The 20,723-nt window shown below is 41.1% G+C and overlaps 3 protein-coding genes and 2 non-coding genes across 7 annotated transcripts in view; 4 read left to right on the top strand and 1 right to left on the bottom strand.

Annotated features, from left to right (window-relative positions):
* Window positions 1-20,723, top strand: part of LOC140680201 (uncharacterized) — a 194,826-nt gene that overhangs the window by 15,524 nt on the left and 158,579 nt on the right. The gene's annotated exons all lie outside the window — the stretch shown is intronic.
* LOC133570631 (uncharacterized) overlaps window positions 1-20,723 on the top strand; it is a 682,377-nt gene that overhangs the window by 554,326 nt on the left and 107,328 nt on the right. The gene's annotated exons all lie outside the window — the stretch shown is intronic.
* On the bottom strand, window positions 4,904-5,022 carry LOC133571331 (5S ribosomal RNA). The gene has a single exon (XR_009810422.1). It is a non-coding gene; the product is annotated as a 5S ribosomal RNA (ribosomal RNA).
* On the top strand, window positions 6,528-6,646 carry LOC133571330 (5S ribosomal RNA). The gene has a single exon (XR_009810421.1). It is a non-coding gene; the product is annotated as a 5S ribosomal RNA (ribosomal RNA).
* The window catches only part of LOC140680202 (uncharacterized), an 83,188-nt gene continuing 69,744 nt past the window's right edge, over window positions 7,280-20,723 (top strand). For 2 of the 3 annotated variants that reach the window (XM_072916647.1, XM_072916645.1), the window contains exons 1-2: window positions 7,280-7,661; window positions 8,657-8,887. In XM_072916647.1, the coding sequence (XP_072772748.1) occupies window positions 7,559-7,661; window positions 8,657-8,887 (334 nt within the window). In that variant the 5' untranslated portion in view covers window positions 7,280-7,558. Of the gene's footprint in view, window positions 7,662-8,656; window positions 8,888-16,502; window positions 16,764-20,723 lie in introns of all 3 variants that reach the window. The other variant, XM_072916646.1, reaches the window with a different exon arrangement.

Genomic DNA, 20,723 nt, shown 5'->3' with positions numbered 1-20,723 from the left:
TCAAACACCCAAAGAAGTTTTGGAAAATCATCAAATCTTTGTCAGCCTGCTGTAATTCAGTCAATCTCCCACCTAGTATACTTGTTGATGGTGTCAGAGTAAGTGACAGAAGAGAAATGGGTAGTCATTATAATAATCATTTTATTTCCTCTGGTTTTCTCTATAATTCTGACAACTTTACTAAAGTTCCGCTAACTCCGGAAAGAACCGTTGAAAATACCCAGGTTTTTAACTTTACGCCCTTTACCACAACAGAGGTCATGAGGGCTCTAAAACAACTTAAACCTAGAAAGCCAGCTGGCTCAGATAAGCTGGAGCCGCTCTTCCTAAAGTTGGCAAATGAAATTATAGCTGGACCACTGACTCACATTTTTAACCTTACTCTAATTTCAAATGAAATCCCCTTGGATTGGAAATCTGCCCTTGTAATCCCCCTTATTAAAAGGAGGTGACCCTAGTAATCTAAATAATTACAGACCGAGCTCTAAACTCTCTGTTCTGGCAAAAGTGCTTGAATCCCTTATCAGTGAACAGATAAAAGACTTTTTGGACACAAACTTTATTCTGTCACCATTTCAGTCAGGTTTTGGCAGAAATCACAGTACTGTTACTGCTGCTATGAAGTTTATAAATGATGTAACTGAAGCTCTTGACAAGAAGCAGTGCTGTCTGTCCCTCTTTATTGACTTTCCAAAGGCATTTGATACTGTTGATCATGTCATTTTAATCAAACGTCTTTCAGCTATTGGTTTTTCTCAGCAAGCAGTTGGATGGTTTGCAAATGACCTCACAAGTAGAACTCAGGCTGTTCAGATAGAAGGTTCCTTCTCGGACGTACTGCAAGTGGAAAAGGGTGTCCCTCAAGGTTCTGTGTTGTGCCCATTATTAATTAATAATTAATAATCTTGGACAGAATATTCCGAACTCAACTTTCCATTTCTATGCTGATGATACTGTCATATACTGCACAGCACCCACTCCTGCTGAGGCCTTTAAATATCTACAACAAGCATTTGACAGAGTACAAGAACAACTTTGCTATCTTCAACTGCTTTTAAATGCAGAGAAAACAAAGTGTATGTTCTTTACCACATCAAAAACTGTAAGATCAGCACTGTGTGAGAACATTTGAACAAGAAATGGGCAACAAATTGTGTTGGTATCTGCTTTTAAATATTTAGGATTTTTAATTGATGACCACTTGAGTTTTAAGGAGCACATATAGTATGTTGTAAAAATAAACTGAAACTATTACTGGGATTTTATTATAGAAACAAGTCTTGCTTTTCTTTTACTGTGAAACAGAAATTGGTGGAAACAACCTTTTTACCTGTTATTGACTATGGAGATGTGTTGAACATGAATGCTACTGCTGGTTGTCTCCACAAGCTGGATAGTGTGTACCACGGGGCACCGAGATTCATCACCAACTTACTCACCATTGTGTGTTATACTCAATGGTTAACTTACTCACCATTGTGTTTTATACTCAATGGTTAACTTACTCACCATTGTGTGTTATACTCAATGGTTAACTTACTCACCATTGTGTGTTATACTCAATGGTTAACTGGACATCTTTATGTGCTCGACGCCTCAATCATTGGTACGTGTTCATCTACAAAACCATTCTGGGTATCACCCCATCTTATCTGTCTTGTCTTTTAACAAAGAAACAAGGAAGTCACAATCTTCTTTCAATGAATGTTCTGCAATTTGCCGTCCCCAAAGTAAGAACTGAACTGGGCAAGAAAGCATTTAGGTTTTCAGCAGCGAAGGCTTGGAATAACCTACAATCCAATATTCAACTTCAAACCCTTGTTACATTGAATGAGTTTAAAGCTTCTGTGAAAGGATTGCAGTCTACCTTGTCTGTATGCACATGTGTTATGTCAGCAAGTTTTAATGTTGTACATTTTATGTTTTATGTGTTGTTTACTGTTTTTAATGTAACCTTGCTGCTGCCCTCTTGGCCAGGTCTCCCTTGGAAAAGAGATATTTGATCCCAATGGGATTTTTACCTGATTAAATAAAGAAGAAAAAAACAAGAAAAAAACAGCTGTTTATTTGAAGTCTTAAAGAAGTCAACTATGTGTGCAGTGCAAGGTGAAATGCAGTTATGTCATCTTCTTGTCAATAACACACACATCAAACTTTTGCGTGTTGTTGCTTCCTTATTTGTCATTATTCAAAGCTGATTTTAATGTGTAGCAGCGGCAGCTGAACTCAATACAACGTGTCATAGTTACGTCAGTCAGCTGGAATTAAAAATACAAATAGTTGTGTCATTAGTCCAGAATCTTCACGGTCCTCATGGACGACATAATTAGGAAATAGTACTAAAAAAAATGGTACTTGGTATACATCCCTAATCTTCACCACTAAACCTTTGAAATATGCTGACATATGTGCTGCTAAAGGTAAATAAACAGTAGCCATATTGAATGTTTGCCTTCATTTGACCACGTGAGGTAAGGAGGACGGCCTCTAGGTCACATGGTTACACCCCAGCAATTACACTGTTGATGATTGATGAGCATTCATTTTTAAATGGTGGTGTTAAAAAGCAAGTATATCTCCATCTTTAGTCATAAATGTGGCCCCCGGATGAACATGTGTCACAAACATTGTATTAGATATGTGGATGTTGTGCTTACTTGGACTGTGATGAAGCTGTGAGGACTCAGGTGCTTTGTCTTCATGCTCTTCAGTCTTCACAGAGACAACAGTCAGTGGAAACTTGCTGACATCATCCTCCTCCTGCCCTACAACACACTCTCCCTCCTCTTCCTCTTTCATGTGTGGATCCTCCTCTTCCTCTTTAAAATGTGAGGGCTGTGGATCCTCTGAAGTGAAACTGTCCCCCTGCAGATGAGGGAGACATTCTTCTTGGTGTCCAATCAGCTGATGGATGTCTACAGGACACAAACAAAACACATTTTAACTCCTAGATGCTAAATATTATATCGTACATGAAATATAGGGCTGTGGCTATTGAAAATGTTATTACCGTAATCAAGTGTTCTACTGGAAATGTTTTCGATTAATCGAGTAACTGGATAAAATAGTGTTGCTTGGTTAAAGACAAATTTAAGCTACTTTAAGACATTTCACTTAATAATGAACGGCCAATTGGTTTGAGATGGTATAAGATCAAGATGTCATCTTTAGATCAGGCTTTGTTTTTTCCACAATCACTGCCACATTAAAAAGTTAAAGTACCAATGATTGTCACACACACACTAGGTGTGGCCAGATTGTTCTCTGCATTTGACCCATCACCCTTGATCACCCCCTGGAAGGTGAGTGGAGCAGTGAGCAGCAGCGGTGGCTGCGCCCGGGAATCATTTTTATGGTGATTTAACCCCCAATTCCAACCCTTGATGCTGAGTGCCATTTTTATAGTCTTTGGTATGACTCAGTCGGGGTTTGAACTCACAACCTACCCATCTCAGGACGGACACTCTAACCACTAGGCCACTGAGTAGGTGGATGTAGCAGGTGTTGTAGTAGGTTAATAATATGAAGGAAATAACAGGTCAGTATAGCTTTTACACACATAAATAACTTGTCAAACCTGCCAGCTAGCAGGCTAGGTTTACAGCATCAGTTACCATGGTAACTGACTCTGACTTTGTCTTACCTTTCTTATTTATATACTCAGGAGTTTGCACTTAACCTGCTCTCTGGAATATTCCCCCGGTGACTGTGTGAGTTTTGTGTAAACATGTTGATACACTTTGTTACAAACTGAGAGGAACATCAACCTCTCATAAATATTGTGTGTCTGAACATCCTCACATGACAATTCATCTTCCTATAGACAATCTATTGAAGAAAAGTGTTAATAATAAATATAAAGTTAGTAAAGATGTGAGAGTAAGAAGTAAACAAACCTGTTGTGTGTAACACAACTTGATGTTTTTCATGTTGTCGCTCCTTCTCCTCTTTTGTTGGACAAAGTTCCTCCTCGTACTCTGCTATGGTTCTTTCGCACATTTTCACACAATCACAACACTTTACACTCACACTTGATCTCTGCTTAGCGATGTGTTTTCATCTCTCTTTGTTAGCAGCTAACAAGCTAAGCTAACTAGCAAGCTAAGCTAGCTGGAGAAGTGCGCTCAGACTAATATACAAACAGTTATTATGACTCTATTTAATAGAGTGTAATAAAGGACATATATGTGTACATGGACGCACAGATTAAGAACACTGAACTGTGACGACTGCAATAACGTCTTCACCGTCAGACGCCATCTTGCTTTATCCTCGCCCTGTTTAGTTCGCGCGCAGTCTTGTCAGATCTCGCGAGAGAAACAGTTAACCAGCTCAGATCTCGCGAGAGAAACAATTAACCAGCTCAGATCTCGTGAGAGAAACAATTGACCAGCTCAGATCTCGCGAGAGAAACAAGTACAAACCAGCTCTTTTCCAGATCTCGCGAGAGTAACAAGTAACCAGCTCTTCCCCCCCACCTCCGGTGAAAATAAAAATAAACTTTTGCATTTTCAAAAACAAAGACATACAACTTATTTTGGTAAATAAACAGTAGCTTATATGACCCCTTTAAATGATAAGTTGCGTGATCAGAGCGAGACGAGTCGTGGCTCCTCAGCTTCATGCAGGACGGAGTGGTAGGAGGCGTGGGCGAGGTTGACTGACTGCAAAAGACCACACCATTATTTTTAAATCAATCTAAATATTGCTCTAGTTGGTATTTGTGTTTTAAATCCTGTTGTAAAGGTTTGTACTTTCAACTGTAGTTGTAAATATTAAGTGGAATTGTATTATAATAACCGAATATATTCCCTTATTTTGGAATAGTTGCAATTAAAGCAATACATGAATCACAACAGCTGTAGTCTCAGCACTTTGTAGCGCCCTCTGGCGTGAGTGTAAAAGCTTACAGCACCTGGTATTCCCAGGCGGTCTCCCATCCAAGTACTAACCAGGCCCGACCCTGCTTAGCTTCCGAGATCGGACGAGATCGGGCGTGTTCAGGGTAGTATGGCCGTAAGCCGAAAGACGAGGTAAAAACAACCTTTTTAAATGGAACTCTTACAGACGGGATGGAAGACATCCATCCATCCATTTTCTACCGCTTGTCCTTTTTGGGGTCGCGGGGGGTGCTGGAGCCTATCTCAGCTGCATTCGGGCAGAAGGCGGAGTACACCCTGGACAAGTCGCCACCTCATCACAGGGGGTGAAAGACAATTATTATTTATCTTAGAGCCTGTCGCGCATGCGTACACTAATGTGCTTTTTGTGGCTGTGTGAGGTGCAGCTCTCCATCCATTGTCTACCGCTTGTCTCTTTTGGGGTGGCGGGGGGTGCTGGAGCCTATCCCAGCTGCATTCAGATGCCACCTCATCACAGCTCTCAACACTGCTTTATGCGTAGGGACCGTCAATAAATCAACATTGCCTTGAAAATTGTATATCTGCTACATCAAAACAATGATTCATCTAAAAGAATGTAAATAATTAGTCATACCTCCTTATTGTGCATGCCCATTATTTCATAATTTTAAAATTATATCCATGTTTAATATAAAAAAATAAGGATATTTTCCCAATAGTCTCAATGTCATACAACTTGGTAACCTAATTCCACTTATTAGTCATGCTAACCTTTTAGTGTAACGCACACCCTTTTATTTTAAAATAGGGTTTTATTTAAAAACAAAAAATAATACGTTTTTTAGTAAAAATCATGTGCATGATATATCTTATACAGATAATTATCAACATTTGTATTAGCTCCAAATGAGAGTCAAGTTGGTTTTATGTTGGATAGTCGTAGTTGTTGCGGGAGCTAAAAATGAAACCATGGTTTTCAATATTACTAATTTATATAAAATCATATTAAACTTACAATTTAAAACAAAAAGGTGTGAAACACATTAGAAAAATCACTTCTAATATTTAAAATGAATTTGGGATTTTAGGTCATATGACCAGGAATCTATTGAAAATAAACATTTGTTTTTAATATCAAAATATTTTTGATCCTATTTTAAAATAAAAGGACTAATATAAAGTGGAATTGGGTTACTAAGTTGCATGATGACATGGAGACTTTTAAAACAAATAATTATTGTTTACATTAAAAAAATATTTAAATTATAAAATCAGGAACGATATTAAAAATGTAGGACTATTTATTTGACCTCCTTTTAGATGAATCAGTGTTTTGATGTAGCAGATATACATCTTCGAAGACAATAGTAATTTATTGACGGTCCCTAAGCATAAAGTAGTGTTGAGAGCGGCACCTCTCCTGCAATCTCCCCGCAGCATGAGAGAGCAGTGTGGGCACAGTGAGGGGGAGCTTCCGCTGGAGCTCCGGAGGCAAATATCCACCGTGAAAGCAACTTGACCGCCGTAGCAAAGGAAGACAATCACACAGACAGTAAAAGCACATTAGTGTACGCATGCGCACCAGGCTCTTAGATAAATAACAATTGTCTCTCATCCCGTCTGTAAGAGTTCCATTTAAAAAGGTTGTTTTTACCTCTTCTTTCGGCTTACGGCCATACTACCCTGAACACGCCCGATCTCGTCCGATCTCGGAAGCTAAGCAGGGTCGGGCCTGGTTAGTACTTGGATGGGAGACCGCCTGGGAATACCAGGTGCTGTAAGCTTTTACACTCACGCCAGAGGGCGCTACAAAGTGCTGAGACTACAGCTGTTGTGATTCATGTATTGCTTTAATTGCAACTATTCCAAAATAAGGGAATATATTCGGTTATTATAATACAATTCCATTTAATATTTACAACTACAGTTGAAAGTACAAACCTTTACAACAGGATTTAAAACACAAATACCAACTAGAGCAATATTTAGATTAATTTAAAAATAATGGTGTGGTCTTTTGCAGTCAGTCAACCTCGCCCACGCCTCCTACCACTCCGTCCTGCATGAAGCTGAGGAGCCACGACTCGTCTCGCTCTGATCAGCCAACTTATCATTTAAAGGGGTCATATAAGCTACTGTTTATTTACCAAAATAAGTTGTATGTCTTTGTTTTTGAAAATGCAAAAGTTTATTTTTATTTTCACCGGAGGTGGGGGGGAAGAGCTGGTTACTTGTTACTCTCGCGAGATCTGGAAAAGAGCTGGTTTGTACTTGTTTCTCTCGCAAGATCTGAGCTGGTCAATTGTTTCTCTCACGAGATCTGAGCTGGTTAATTGTTTCTCTCGCGAGATCTGAGCTGGTTAACTGTTTCTCTCGCGAGATCTGACAAGACTGCGCGCGAACTAAACAGGGCGAGGATAAAGCAAGATGGCGTCTGACGGTGAAGACGTTATTGCAGTCGTCACAGTTCAGTGTTCTTAATCTGTGCGTCCATGTACACATATATGTCCTTTATTACACTCTATTAAATAGAGTCATAATAACTGTTTGTATATTAGTCTGAGCGCACTTTGATGCTTCTCCAGCTAGCTTAGCTTGCTAGTTAGCTTAGCTTGTTAGCTGCTAACAAAGAGAGATGAAAACACATCGCTAAGCAGAGATCAAGTGTGAGTGTAAAGTGTTGTGATTGTGTGAAAATGTGCGAAAGAACCATAGCAGAGTACGAGGAGGAACTTTGTCCAACAAAAGAGGAGAAGGAGCGACAACATGAAAAACATCAAGTTGTGTTACACACAACAGGTTTGTTTACTTCTTACTCTCACATCTTTACTAACTTTATATTTATTATTAACACTTTTCTTCAATAGATTGTCTATAGGAAGATGAATTGTCATGTGAGGATGTTCAGACACACAATATTTATGAGAGGTTGATGTTCCTCTCAGTTTGTAACAAAGTGTATCAACATGTTTACACAAAACTCACACAGTCACCGGGGGAATATTCCAGAGAGCAGGTTAAGTGCAAACTCCTGAGTATGTAAAGCTCCAGAGTTTGACCTCCAAAAATAAGAGAGGTAAGACAAAGTCAGAGTCAGTTACCATGGTAACTGACGCTGTAAACCTAGCCTGCTAGCTGGCAGGTTTGACAAGTTATTTATGTGTGTAAAAGCTATACTGACCTGTTATTTCCTTCATATTGCTGCAGCCATTAACCTACTACAACACCTGCTACATCCACCTACTCAGTGGCCTAGTGGTTAGAGTGTCCGTCCTGAGATGGGTAGGTTGTGAGTTCAAACCCCGACTGAGTCATACCAAAGACTATAAAAATGGCACTCAGCATCAAGGGTTGGAATTGGGGGTTAAATCACCATAAAAATGATTCCCGGGCGCGGCCATCGCTGCTGCTCACTGCTCCACTCACCTTCCAGGGGGTGATCAAGGTTAATGGGTCAAATGCAGAGAACAATCTGGCCACACCTAGTGTGTGTGTGACAATCATTGGTACTTTAACTTTTTAATGTGGCAGTGATTGTGGAAAAAACAAAGCCTGATCTAAAGATGACATCTTGATCTCATACCATCTCAAACCAATTGGCCGTTCATTATTAAGTGAAATGTCTTAAAGTTGCTTAAATTTGTCTTTAACCAAGCAACACTATTTTATCCAGTTACTCGATTAATCGAAAACATTTCCAGTAGAACACTTGATTAATAACATTTTCAATAGCCACAGCCCTATATTTCATGTACGATTTAATATTTAGCATATAGGAGTTAAAATGTGTGTAGACATCCATCAGCTGATTGGACACCAAGAAGAATGTCTCCCTCATCTGCAGGGGGACAGTTTCACTTCAGAGGATCCACAGCCCTCACACATGAAAGAGGAAGAGGAGGGAGAGTGTCCTGTAGGGCAGGAGGAGGATGATGTCAGCAAGTTTCCACTGACTGTTGTCTCTGTGAAGACTGAAGAGCATGAAGACAAAGCACCTGAGTCCTCACAGCTTCATCACAGTCCAAGTAAGCACAACATCCACATATCATCTAATACAATGTTTGTGACACATGTTCATCCGGGGGCCACATTTAAAGTTAAAGTTAAAAGTTAAAGTACCAATGATTGTCACACACACACACTAGGTGTGGCGAAATTATTCTCTGCATTTGACCCATCACCCTTGATCACCCCCTGGGAGGTGAGGGGAGCAGTGGGCAGCAGCGGTGGCTGCGCCCGGGAATCATTTTGGTGATTTAACCCCCAATTCCAACCCTTGATGCTGAGTGCCAAGCAGGGAGGTAATGGGTCCCATTTTTATAGTCTTTGGTATGACTCGGCCGGGATTTGAACTCCCAACCTACCGATCTCAGGACGGACACTCTAACCACTAGGCCACTGAGTAGGTAGTATTTATGACTAAAGATGGAGATATACTTGCTTTTTAACACCACCATTTAATAATGAATGCTCATCAATCATCAACAGTGTAATTGCTGGGGTGTAACCATGTGACCTAGAGGCCGTCCTCCTTACCTCACGTGGTCAAATGAAGGCAAACATTCAATATGGCTACTGTTTATTTACCTTTAGCAGCACATATGTCAGCATATTTCAAAGGTTTAGTGGTGAAGATTAGGGATGTATACCAAGTACCATTTTTTTTAGTACTGGTTCCTAATTATGTCGTCCATGAGGACCGTGAAGATTCTGGACTAATGACACAACTATTTGTATTTTTAATTCCAGCTGACTGACGTAACTATGACACGTTGTATTGAGTTCAGCTGCCGCTGCTACACATTAACATCAGCTTTGAATAATGACAAATAAGGAAGCAACAACACGCAAAAGTTTGATGTGTGTGTGTTATTGACAAGAAGATGACATAACTGCATTTCACCTTGCACTGCACACATAGTTGACTTCTTTAAGACTTCAAATAAACAGCTGTTTTTTTCTTCTTTTTTTTTCCTTTATTTAATCTGGTAAAAATCCCATTGAGATCAAAGATCTCTTTTCCAAGGGAAACCTGGCCAAGAGGGCAGCAGCAAGGTTACATTAAAAACAGTAAACAACACATAAAACATAAAACTTGCTGACATAACACATGTACATATAGACAAGGTAGACTGCAATCCTTTCACAGAAGCTTTAAACTCATGTCATGTAACAAGGGTTTGAAGTTGAATATTGGATTGTAGGTTATTCCAAGCCTTCGCTGCTGAAAACCTAAATGCTTTCTTGCCCAGTTCAGTTCTTACTTTGGGGACGACAAATTGCAGAACATTCATTGAACGCAGATTGTGACTTCCTTGTTTCTTTCTTAAAAGACATGCCAGATAAGATAGGGTGATACCCAGAATGGTTTTGTAGATGAACACATACCAATGATTGAGGCGTCACGCACATAAAGATGTCCAGTTAACCATTGAGTATAACACACAATGGTGAGTAAGTTAACCATTGAGTATAACACACAATGGTGAGTAAGTTAACCATTGAGTATAACACACAATGGTGAGTAAGTTGGTGATGAATCTCAGTGCCCCGTGGTACACACTATCCAGCTTGTGGAGACAACCAGCAGTAGCATTCATGTACAACACATCTCCATAGTCAATAACAGGTAAAAAGGTTGTTTCCACCAATTTCTGTTTCACAATAAAAGAAAAGCAAGACTTGTTTCTATAATAAAATCCCAGTAAAAGTTTAAGTTTTTTTTTACAACACACTGAATGTGTTCCTTAAAACTCAAGTGGTCATTAATTAAAAATCCTAAATATTTAAAATCAGATACTAACACAATTTTGTAGCCCATTTCTTGTTCAAATGTTCTCACACAGTGCTGATCTTACAGTTTTTGATGTGGTAAAGAACATACACTTTGTTTTCTCTGCATTTAAAAGCAGTTGAAGATAGCAAAGTTGTTCTTGTACTCTGTCAAATGCATGTTGTAGATATTTAAAGGCCTCAGCAGGAGTGGGTGCTGTGCAGTATATGACAGTATCATCAGCGTAGGAATGGAAAGTTGAGTTCGGAATATTCCGTCCAAGATTATTAATTATTAATTAATAATGGGCCCAACACAGAACCTTGAGGGACACCCTTTTTCACTTGCAGTACGTCCGAGAAGGAACCCTCTATCTGAACAGCCTGAGTTCTGCTTGTGAGGTCATTTGCAAACCATCCAACTGCTTGCTGAGAAAAACCAATAGCTGAAAGACGTTTGATTAAAATGACATGATCAACAGTATCAAATGCCTTTGAAAAGTCAATGAAGAGGGACAGACAGCACTGCTTCTTGTCAAGAGCTTCAGTTACATCATTTATAAACTTCATAGCAGCAGTAACAGTACTGTGATTTCTGCCAAAACCTGACTGAAATGGTGACAGAATAAAGTTGGTGTCCAAAAAGTATTTTATCTGTTCACTGATAAGGGATTCAAGCACTTTTGCCAGAACAGAGAGTTTAGAGATCGGTCTGTAATTATTTAGATTACTAGGCTCACCTCCTTTTAATTGGAGGATTACAAGGACAGATTTCCAATCCAAGGGGATTTCATTTGAAATTAGAGTAAGGTTAAAAATGTGAGTCAGTGGTCCAGCTATAATTTCAGCTGCCAACTTTAGGAAGAGCGGCTCCAACTTATCTGAGCCAGCTGGTTTTCTAGGTTTAAGTTGTTTTAGAGCACTCATTACCTCTGTTGTGGTAAAAGGCGTAAAGTTAAAAACCTGGGTATTTTCAATGGTTCTTTTTGTTAGCGGAACTTCAGTAAAGTTGTCAGAATTATAGAGAAAACCAGAGGAAATAAAATTATTATTATAATGACTACCCATTTCTCTTCTGTCACTTACTCTGACACCATCAACAAGTATACTAGGTGGGAGATTGACTGAATTACAGCAGGCGGACAAAGATTTGATGATTTTCCAAAACTTCTTTTGGTGTTTGAGGTTTTCAGTTGTTGTGGAGAAATAAAATTCTGATTTGACTTTCCGAAGGAGAGAGGTAAATAGATTTTTTAATTGTCTAAAATTCAACCAATCTGCTTCCAACCCTGACTTGCGTACCCTGGCCCAAGCAGCATTACGCTCATGCAATACATCTGACAGGTCCGATGTAAACCACTGATTGTCACGTCCTTTAACCCTATATTTTAAAAGGGGCATGTTTGTTCACTATACTCAAACAGTTTTTGTGAAAATATTTCCAAGCCAGTTCAACATTATCAAAAAGAGCAATTCTATCCCAATTAAAAAGATGCAAGTCATGTAAAAAAGCTTGCGTCTCAAATAATTTCATATTATGTTTTTCAAGAAGACGAGGCTTGCTTTTAGGAATCCTTGTGTCTCGCACTACTGCAATCACACAATGATCACTCACATCATTAGGGAAAACACCAGATACAACACATTTAAAGGGCATATTTGTTAGAATTAAGTCAATGAGTGTAGCTTTTTGAGGGCATTTAGGATTAGGTCTTGTAGCTGAGTTAATTAATTGTGTTAAATTTAGAGATTCACACTGTGCTTTCAAAGAGTCAGACACAAATGTGAGCCAGTCCCAGTTCAAATCACTATTTAATTGTATTTCAGTTGAGACAGAAGCTTCACAAGAGTAGATAGGGAATTACTAGGGCAGGGGTCGGCAACTTTTACCACTCAAAGAGCCATTTTGACCAGTTTCACAAATTAAAGAAGATAATGGGAGCCACAAAACTCTGTTGAAATTTAAAATGAAATAACACTACATACAACGTTTTTTTTTTTGCTTTGTGCTATGTATAACCAGGGGTCTCAGACACGCGGCCCGCACCTTAATATGAAAATTGAATGTTACTGCGGCCCGAGAGTTTTATATGAATGGCGCTTGACAGCGTCATACTTGCCAACCCTCCCGATTTTTCCGGGAGACTACGAATAATTTCAGGGCAACTATTCTCTCGAGCGTGCCGTGATGACACGGCATTTAACGCCCTCTACAACCTGTACAAACAGAGTGCCGGCCCAGCCACAGGATGTATGAGGCTTCTGCTAACTCACACAAATGACAGCAAGGCATACTTGGTTAACAGCCACACAGGTCACACTGACGGCGGCCGTGTAAAACAACTTTAACACTCTTACTAATAATGCGCCACACTGTGAACCCACACCAAACAAGAATGACAAACACATTTCGGGAGAACATCCGCACCTTAACACAACATAAACACAACAGAACAAATACCCAGAATCCTTTGCAGCCCTAACTCTTCCGGGCTACATTATACACCCCCCCCCCTACCACCAAACCCCGCCCACCTCAACCGACGCACGGAGGGGTTTGGGGGGTGATGGTTGGGGGAGAGCAAGGTTGGGGTGGGCGGGGTTTGGTGGTAGCGGGGGTGTATAATGTAGCCCGGAAGAGTTAGGGCTGCATGGGATTCTGGGTATTTGTTCTGTTGTGTTTATGTTGTGTTAAGGTGCGGATGTTCTCCCGAAATGTGTTTGTCATTCTTGTTTGGTTTTGGTTCACAGTGTGGCGCATATTAGTAAGAGTGTTAAAGTTGTTTTATACGGCCACCGTCAGTGTAACCTGTGTGGCTGTTGACCAAGTATGACTTGCTGTCACTTATGTAAGCAAGCAGTAGTTGAATACAACATGTGGCTTGGCTGGCACACTGTAAGTACAGGTTGTAGAGGGCGTTAAATGCTGTACCATCACGGCAAGCCCTTATTATAATTGTTAGGGTGAAAATCTGAAAATATTTGTCCCGGGAGATTTCTGGGAGAGGCACTGAAATACGGAAGTCTCCCAGGAAAATCAGGAGCTGAGCCGCATCAAAGTGATCAAAGAGCCGCATGCGGCTCCGGATCCGCGGGTTGCCGACCCCTGTACTAGGGGCAGATGGAGGCCTATAACACCCCACTACCATAATGTGGTGATTTCTAGCTAATTCAATTTCAAGTGCTAACAGTTCAAGTTCTTTACTTACTGATTCAGAGAGCACTAATTTAACATCAAACCTCTGCTTAATATATATGGCCACTCCACCACCTTTTCTTTGTCGGTCAGTACGATAGACATTATAGCCATGAATGTAAATATCTTTATTAAGCACAGATTGTTTAAGCCAAGTTTCAGATAAAACTACAATATCAGCATTTGTTGAGTTTATCCAGATCATTATCATATCCAGCTTAGGGTGTAAACTCCGAACATTGATATGAATAATCCCAAGACTAGTTTTAAAATCTGTAGGTGGAAAACCTTGTGTAGGTGTATCAGGGCCTGGATTAGTCTCAACATTTCCCGAGAGCAATAACAATAATATAACTAAACATTTGCGCTTAAAGTTACCATCTTTTGAGTCAGTCTTTAATCTGTGAAAGTAAGTTCTCACAATAGGGGAGGATGCAGTAATGTTGACGTGATCTCTCAAAACAAGGAAACAATAAGAATGAATGGACTCTACCATAGTATGCAGCCATTTGGTTTTGTCCAAAGTCACAGAAATCTTCAACTGAGATAAGGCCGAGGTTATTTTGTAGCTGCCACGATGATGAAATGTCAAATTATCAAATATGTCAAACTGTGCATCTTGAAGTAGCATAGCTCGTGGGTGGGGGTGACCAGACCCATTTGGGACACCAGTAAAACCACACGAAAGTATAAAACACAATATAATAATTTGTGACATAGTGAGAGGAGAAGTTCCACTTGTTTTACCACTTTTGAAGATGTTAGCAGACAGGGCTAAAGACTAGCAACCAAGGCCGACGGGTGGAAGTCCGTAGACAAAGCCAATGGCTGGAGGCAAACAGCAGGTCGATGGAAGGCTAGTAGGCAGGTCGATGGTGGAAGGCTAGCAGGCAGGTCGATGGTGAAAGGCTGGTAGGCAGGTCGACGGTGGAAGGCTGGCAGGCAGGTCGATGGTGGAAGGCTAGAAGGCAGGTCGATGGTGGAAGGCTGGTAGGCAGGTCAACGGTGGAAGGCTAGCAGGCAGGTCGATGGTGGAAGGCTAGCAGGCAGGTCGATGGTGGAAAGCTAGCAGGCAGGTCGACGGTGGAAGGCTAGCAGGCAGGTCGATGGTGGAAGGCTAGCAGGCAGGTCGATGGTGGAAGGCTAGCAGGCAGGTCGATGGTGGAAGGCTAGCAGGCAGGTCGACGGTGGAAGGCTAGCAGGCAGGTCGATGGTGGAAGGCTATCAGGCTGGCCGATGGTGGAAGGCTAGCAGGCAGGCCGATGGTGGAAGGCTGGCAGGCAGGTCGATGGTGGAAGGCTGGCAGGCAGGTTGATTGTGGAAGGCTAGCAGGCAGGTCGATGGTGGAAGGCTAGGAGGCAGGTCGATAGTGGAAGGCTGGTAGGCAGGTTGATGGTGGAAGGCTAGCAGGCAGGTCGATGGTGGAAGGCTAGGAGGCAGGTCGATGGTGGAAGGCTAGTGGCGCGGTTGGTAGAGTGGCCGTGCCTGAGGGTTCCTGGTTCAATCCCCACCTTCTACCAACCTAGTCACGTCTGTTGTGTCCTTGAGCAGGACACTTCACCCTTGCTCCTGATGGGTCGTGGTAAGCGCCTTGCATGGCAGATCTCGCCATTAGTGTGTGAATGAGTGAATGAGACGGGATGAGTTTGCTAAGTACAAAAATGAGTCGAAATTTTTGAATGAAAGAAACTTCTGTTCTAAATGTGTCCTCTAGATGTCGCAATAGCAATTCTTTGTATCTTTGTATATGATGCTACATATCTAAAACACAACTAAAACACATGATGTTAGCACACCAGTCGGGGAAAATGAGCAAACTACATCAATAACATCCTGTAATTTGATTTTGATATTATTTATTTATCTTGATGGATTGAAAATGAACACCAATGAGTTGACTGATGAACATTATCACATAATTGATTCTGAAAGTGTAAAAAAGGACAACTAAAGATAGAATACTATTGTATGTAAAAAAAAAAAAAAAAAACATGATTTGTACATTTTCAGAATGTGTTTGTTCTATTTGTAAACAAAGAAAACAATCTGCAATTTTCTTTATTTTTACGTTATCTTGCCGTGATTTTAACAGTCCGGCCAACTTGGAGTAGATCTTTCTCCATGTGGCCCCCCATCTAAAATTAGTTTAAACACCCCTGGCCGAGATCTTCCTGCGAAAAGCAGATACGAGAAAAAAATCTAATTATGAAACGGAATAGATCCCTAAAGATTTGTTGAGTAATATCAAGGATTATCCGTCGGTGGCGTTCCCAGACATGTGGAACTATCTTGAGTTCCAGACGTCATTCTACACCACAAATTGTGGTTAAGTTTAGAGATAAAGTTTAGGTGTCATAGACCGTATACAGAATACAATATTTACACACTTTATATCAGTGAGTGTAAAGTTAAGAATGCCTCAATCAATGCTGCCTTGTACTTATAATAAAACTTGCTCCTCATCAAATTTCCAAGTCTGTTTTTGTACTCACTTTTGAATAAATTTTAGTGGCTGGGACAAAAGGAAGTATATCCCGTGTTTTTATTGGTTGTTTTGTTACACTCTTTTAACACAACACACGAAAGAACACAAATAATGTCATTGTGTTAACAGTGTCAGTCTAAAACTATTTCTATTCTCTCTTTATCTTATTGACTTATTTACCCAACAGACGTTCAACAGCCCCTTCACATTAAAGAGGAAGAGGATGATCCACAGCCCACCTACATTAAAGAGGAAGAGGAGGATCCACAGCACACCCACATGAAAGAGGAAGAGGAAGATCCACACATGAAAGAGGAAGAGGAGGGAGAGTGTGTTGTAGGGCAGGAGGAGGATGATGTCAGCAAGTTTCCACTGACTGTTGTCTCTGTGAAGACTGAAGAGCATGAAGGCAAAGCACCTGAGTCCTCACAGCTTCATCACAGTCCAAGTAAGCACATATCATTTTATTCTCAGGGCATTCAATCCATCACAACTGGACTGTTCACTTTGTCTTAGAAGACTCAGCCAAGTAGGCCTCATCACTTCATGCTTATACACTTCAAGTCTTAAATCTAATCATTGGAATTTAGAGGGGAACTGCACTTTTTGGGGGAATTTTTCTATCGTTCACAATCATTATAAAAGACATGATGGTGGATCTATATATATATAAAAAAAAATCACATTCTAATTAGGACTGGGCGATATGGCCTTTTATTAATATGTGGATATGTTTAGTCCATGTCACGATACACCATATATATGTGGATATGTTTAGTCCATGTCACGAATTTAGAGGGGAACTGCACTTTTTGGGAATTTTTCTATTGTTCACAATCTTTTTAAAAGACATGATGGTGGATATATATATATAAACAAAAATACATTCTAAGTAGGGCTGGGAGATATGGCCTTTTATTAATATCTCTATTTTTAGTCCATGTCACGATACACCATATATATGTGGATATGTTTAGGCCATGTCACGATACACCATATATATGTGGATATGTTTAGGCCATGTCACGATACACCATATATATGTGGATATGTTTAGTCCATGTCACGATACACCATATATATGTGGATATTTTGCCTTAGCCTTGAATGAACACTTGATGCATATAATCACAGCAGTATGATGATTATATGTGTCTACATTAAAACATTCTTCTTCATACTGCATTAATATATGCTACTTTTAAACTTTCATGCAGAGAGGGAAACCACAACTAAGTCAATTTAGCAAAAGTGTATTTATTAAACAGTTATTAAGCAGTGGTACAAACATTCATGTCATTTCAAAACAGAAAGTGCAAGATTGTCAGACATTTTAAAACAAGCTATTAGTTCACTTCTGTGCATGATGTCACTAAGATGACATATCAAAACAACACTAAATTAAAGTGCACTTTCTGTACAGAACGCCACTACAATAGTTTAAAACAAATGAAGTGCACTTTTGTGCATGATGTCACACAATATATTTCAATAAGTGTCATATAATAATGAGCTGCATAATAGGAAATCAAATAGTGTATGTCCTTCACTATGTGGTAGGTTCCTGCGGACGATATCTCCTTCTGATGTGGAAATGGTTGCTTGGGCATTTTGTTGGTGTGGCACAGAACGGAGATGTTGACATGCAGAGTTTCAAGCACTCTTCATTCTCTAGCGGGTGACTTTTCAAATGATGCTACATTAGCAGTGCTGCTACTTTTTGTAGCAACGCTTTTGCCGCATACTTGTTCACCATCTACCCGCTTGAAGCCAAACCACCGCCAGACGATGGACCCCCTGCTGTTTGTTTTGGGAACTATTTCTTCCTTCATTTGTTACCAGATTGGCACCTTCTTTCTCTCGTATTACCAGTAGCACCACAGCTAACGTTACCATGCCGCTACCTGTCTGCTCCGTGAGAGCGTATGACGTTGCACACGTGACAGTATGTGACGTATGTAAGAAGGTGCGCTTGTTTTATGTCTCTGTGAGAAGGAGAGACAAGAAAGAGTGAGAAGAGCCTGTAGTGTAATGCCTGCAGCTAAAAGCAACTGTGTGAGAACGTATACTCCAATATCACCATATAGTCATTTTTATATCGCACGGAGACAAACCCACGATATATCCAGTATATTCCATACATCACACAGCCCTAATTCTAACTCATAAATGTAAATAAAAGTCCACTTGCAATGGAGCCAATGGGAGGTCCTCTATAACCATCCAAAATACACCAACAATACTCCATTTGCATTTTGTGGCTTGAATGTCCACCAAGTGTTAGTTGAGTTGAGTTTATTTGGAACATGCAAGCATACAACATGATACATCACACATGCATGCATACAACATGATACATCACACATGCATGAATACAACATGATACATCACACATGCATGTATACAACATGATACATCACACATGCATGCATACAACATGATACATCACACATGCATGCATACAAACATGATACATCACACATGCATGCATACAACATGATACATCACACATGCATGCATACAGCATGATACATCACACATGCATGCATACAACATGATACATCACACATGCATGCATACAAACATGATACATCACACATGCATGCATACAACATGATACATCACACATGCATGCATTCATACAATATGATACATCACACATGCATGCATACAACATGATGCATCACACATGCATGCATACAACATGATACATCACACATGCATGCATGCATACAATATGATACATCACACATTCATGCATACAACATGATACATCACACATGCATGCATACAACTTGATACATTACACATGCATGCATACAACATGATACATCACACATGCATGCAATATGATACATCACACATGCATGCATACAACATGATGCATCACACATGCATGCTTACAACATGATACATCACACATGCATGTATACAACATGATACATCACAATTTCCAGTTTGTCTTTTCAACATGTTGGAAAAGGAGTAGGAAGACTTACTTACTTACTTACTTAGTCCTCTTGCACTTCAGGGCGCGTAGAGCCGACCATAGCAACCAGGTCTCTCCATCTGGGTCTGTTGTGGGCAAGGTGTTGAGCTTGTGCCATAGTCACATTGCAGGCCTTAAGGTCCTGGGCTAATACATCCAGCCAGCGAGTCCTGGGGGCGCCTCTAGGGCGTCTCCAGCCAGCTCGCTGCGGGTTGAAGTCCAGGATTTTGCGCGTGGGGTGTTCCCCCGGCAGGCAGATGACATGGCCATACCAGCGCACTCGCCGCATTGCCGCGAGGCGAGAGGCTGGGAGCTGTTGGGTTAGCTCTCTTAGGGTCTTGTTGGTGACATGCTGGCTCCACGTGATGCCTTCTATCCTCCTGAGGGCTCTGGAATCAAAGCCATCTAGCCTGGCCGCCAGGATGTTATTCAGCGGCCATGTTTCCGAGCCGTACAGAAGGACAGAGATGACAGAGGAATTGTAGACCCTCAACTTGGTGTCCCGAGATATGTGCCGGTGTTGCCACAACGGTCTCCACAGGGACTGCATGACGGAGGCTGCAAGGGTGCGACGGCGGTCCACCTCTCGTTTGAGGTCGCCGGTGTTGGTGACTGTCGAGCCGAGGTATCTGAAGGTAGGGACAAAGTGGACAGGGGTATTCTCAAATAAGAAGGGTGGTGGGTCTGGTCCATCGCCGATATGCATGAGTTCGGTTTTGGACCAGCTGATTTTCAGGCTGAGCTGTTTGGTCTCCTCATCAAACACACCAAGGGCCTCCCTGAGCTGGTCAGCGGTCTCACTGAACAGGGTGGTGTCATCGGCGTATTCGAGGTCCTTTAGGGTGTAGTTTCCAAGTGACACCCCGGGGACTCGCACACAGACTCTGGACATCAGGTGGTCGATGACACAGTTAAATAGTTCTGGTGCGGCAACACAGCCTTGCCTGACCCACTCAGAGTCTTTACAGCTCACACGCACACAGCTTTCTGCACCCTGATACAACTGCTGAAAGAGTGTGGTGATTTTAGTTGGGACTCCGAGGGACTTCAGGATGTTCCAGAGGGACCCGTGGTCCACAGTGTCGAAGGCAGCCTTAAGGTCAATGAAGGCAATGTAGAGATGCCGGTCCTTTCTGAGCTCCCGGGCCTTTTCTATTAAGAGCCGGATGGCAGAGATGTGATCCATGGTGGAACGATTGAGCATGAAGCCGGCCTGTTCTTGGCGGCGTCTGCTTCTGGTTGCAGGTAGAGCTCGGGTGAGTAATATGCGGGTAAAGAGTTTACCGGGGATGGAGAGGAGTGTGATCCCTCTATGGTTGCTGCAGGTCAGCTGGTCTCCCTTATGCTTCCAAAATGGTAGTATAATGCCCCGCCTCCAGTCATCAGGCAGCGACTCAGAGACCCACACATGGTTGATGA

This window comes from Nerophis lumbriciformis, linkage group LG28, assembly GCF_033978685.3.
Source record: "Nerophis lumbriciformis linkage group LG28, RoL_Nlum_v2.1, whole genome shotgun sequence".
Taxonomy (NCBI): domain Eukaryota; kingdom Metazoa; phylum Chordata; class Actinopteri; order Syngnathiformes; family Syngnathidae; genus Nerophis; species Nerophis lumbriciformis.
The sequence above is the reverse complement of the archived record's forward strand: the minus strand, read 5'-3'. Positions and strand labels throughout refer to the sequence as shown.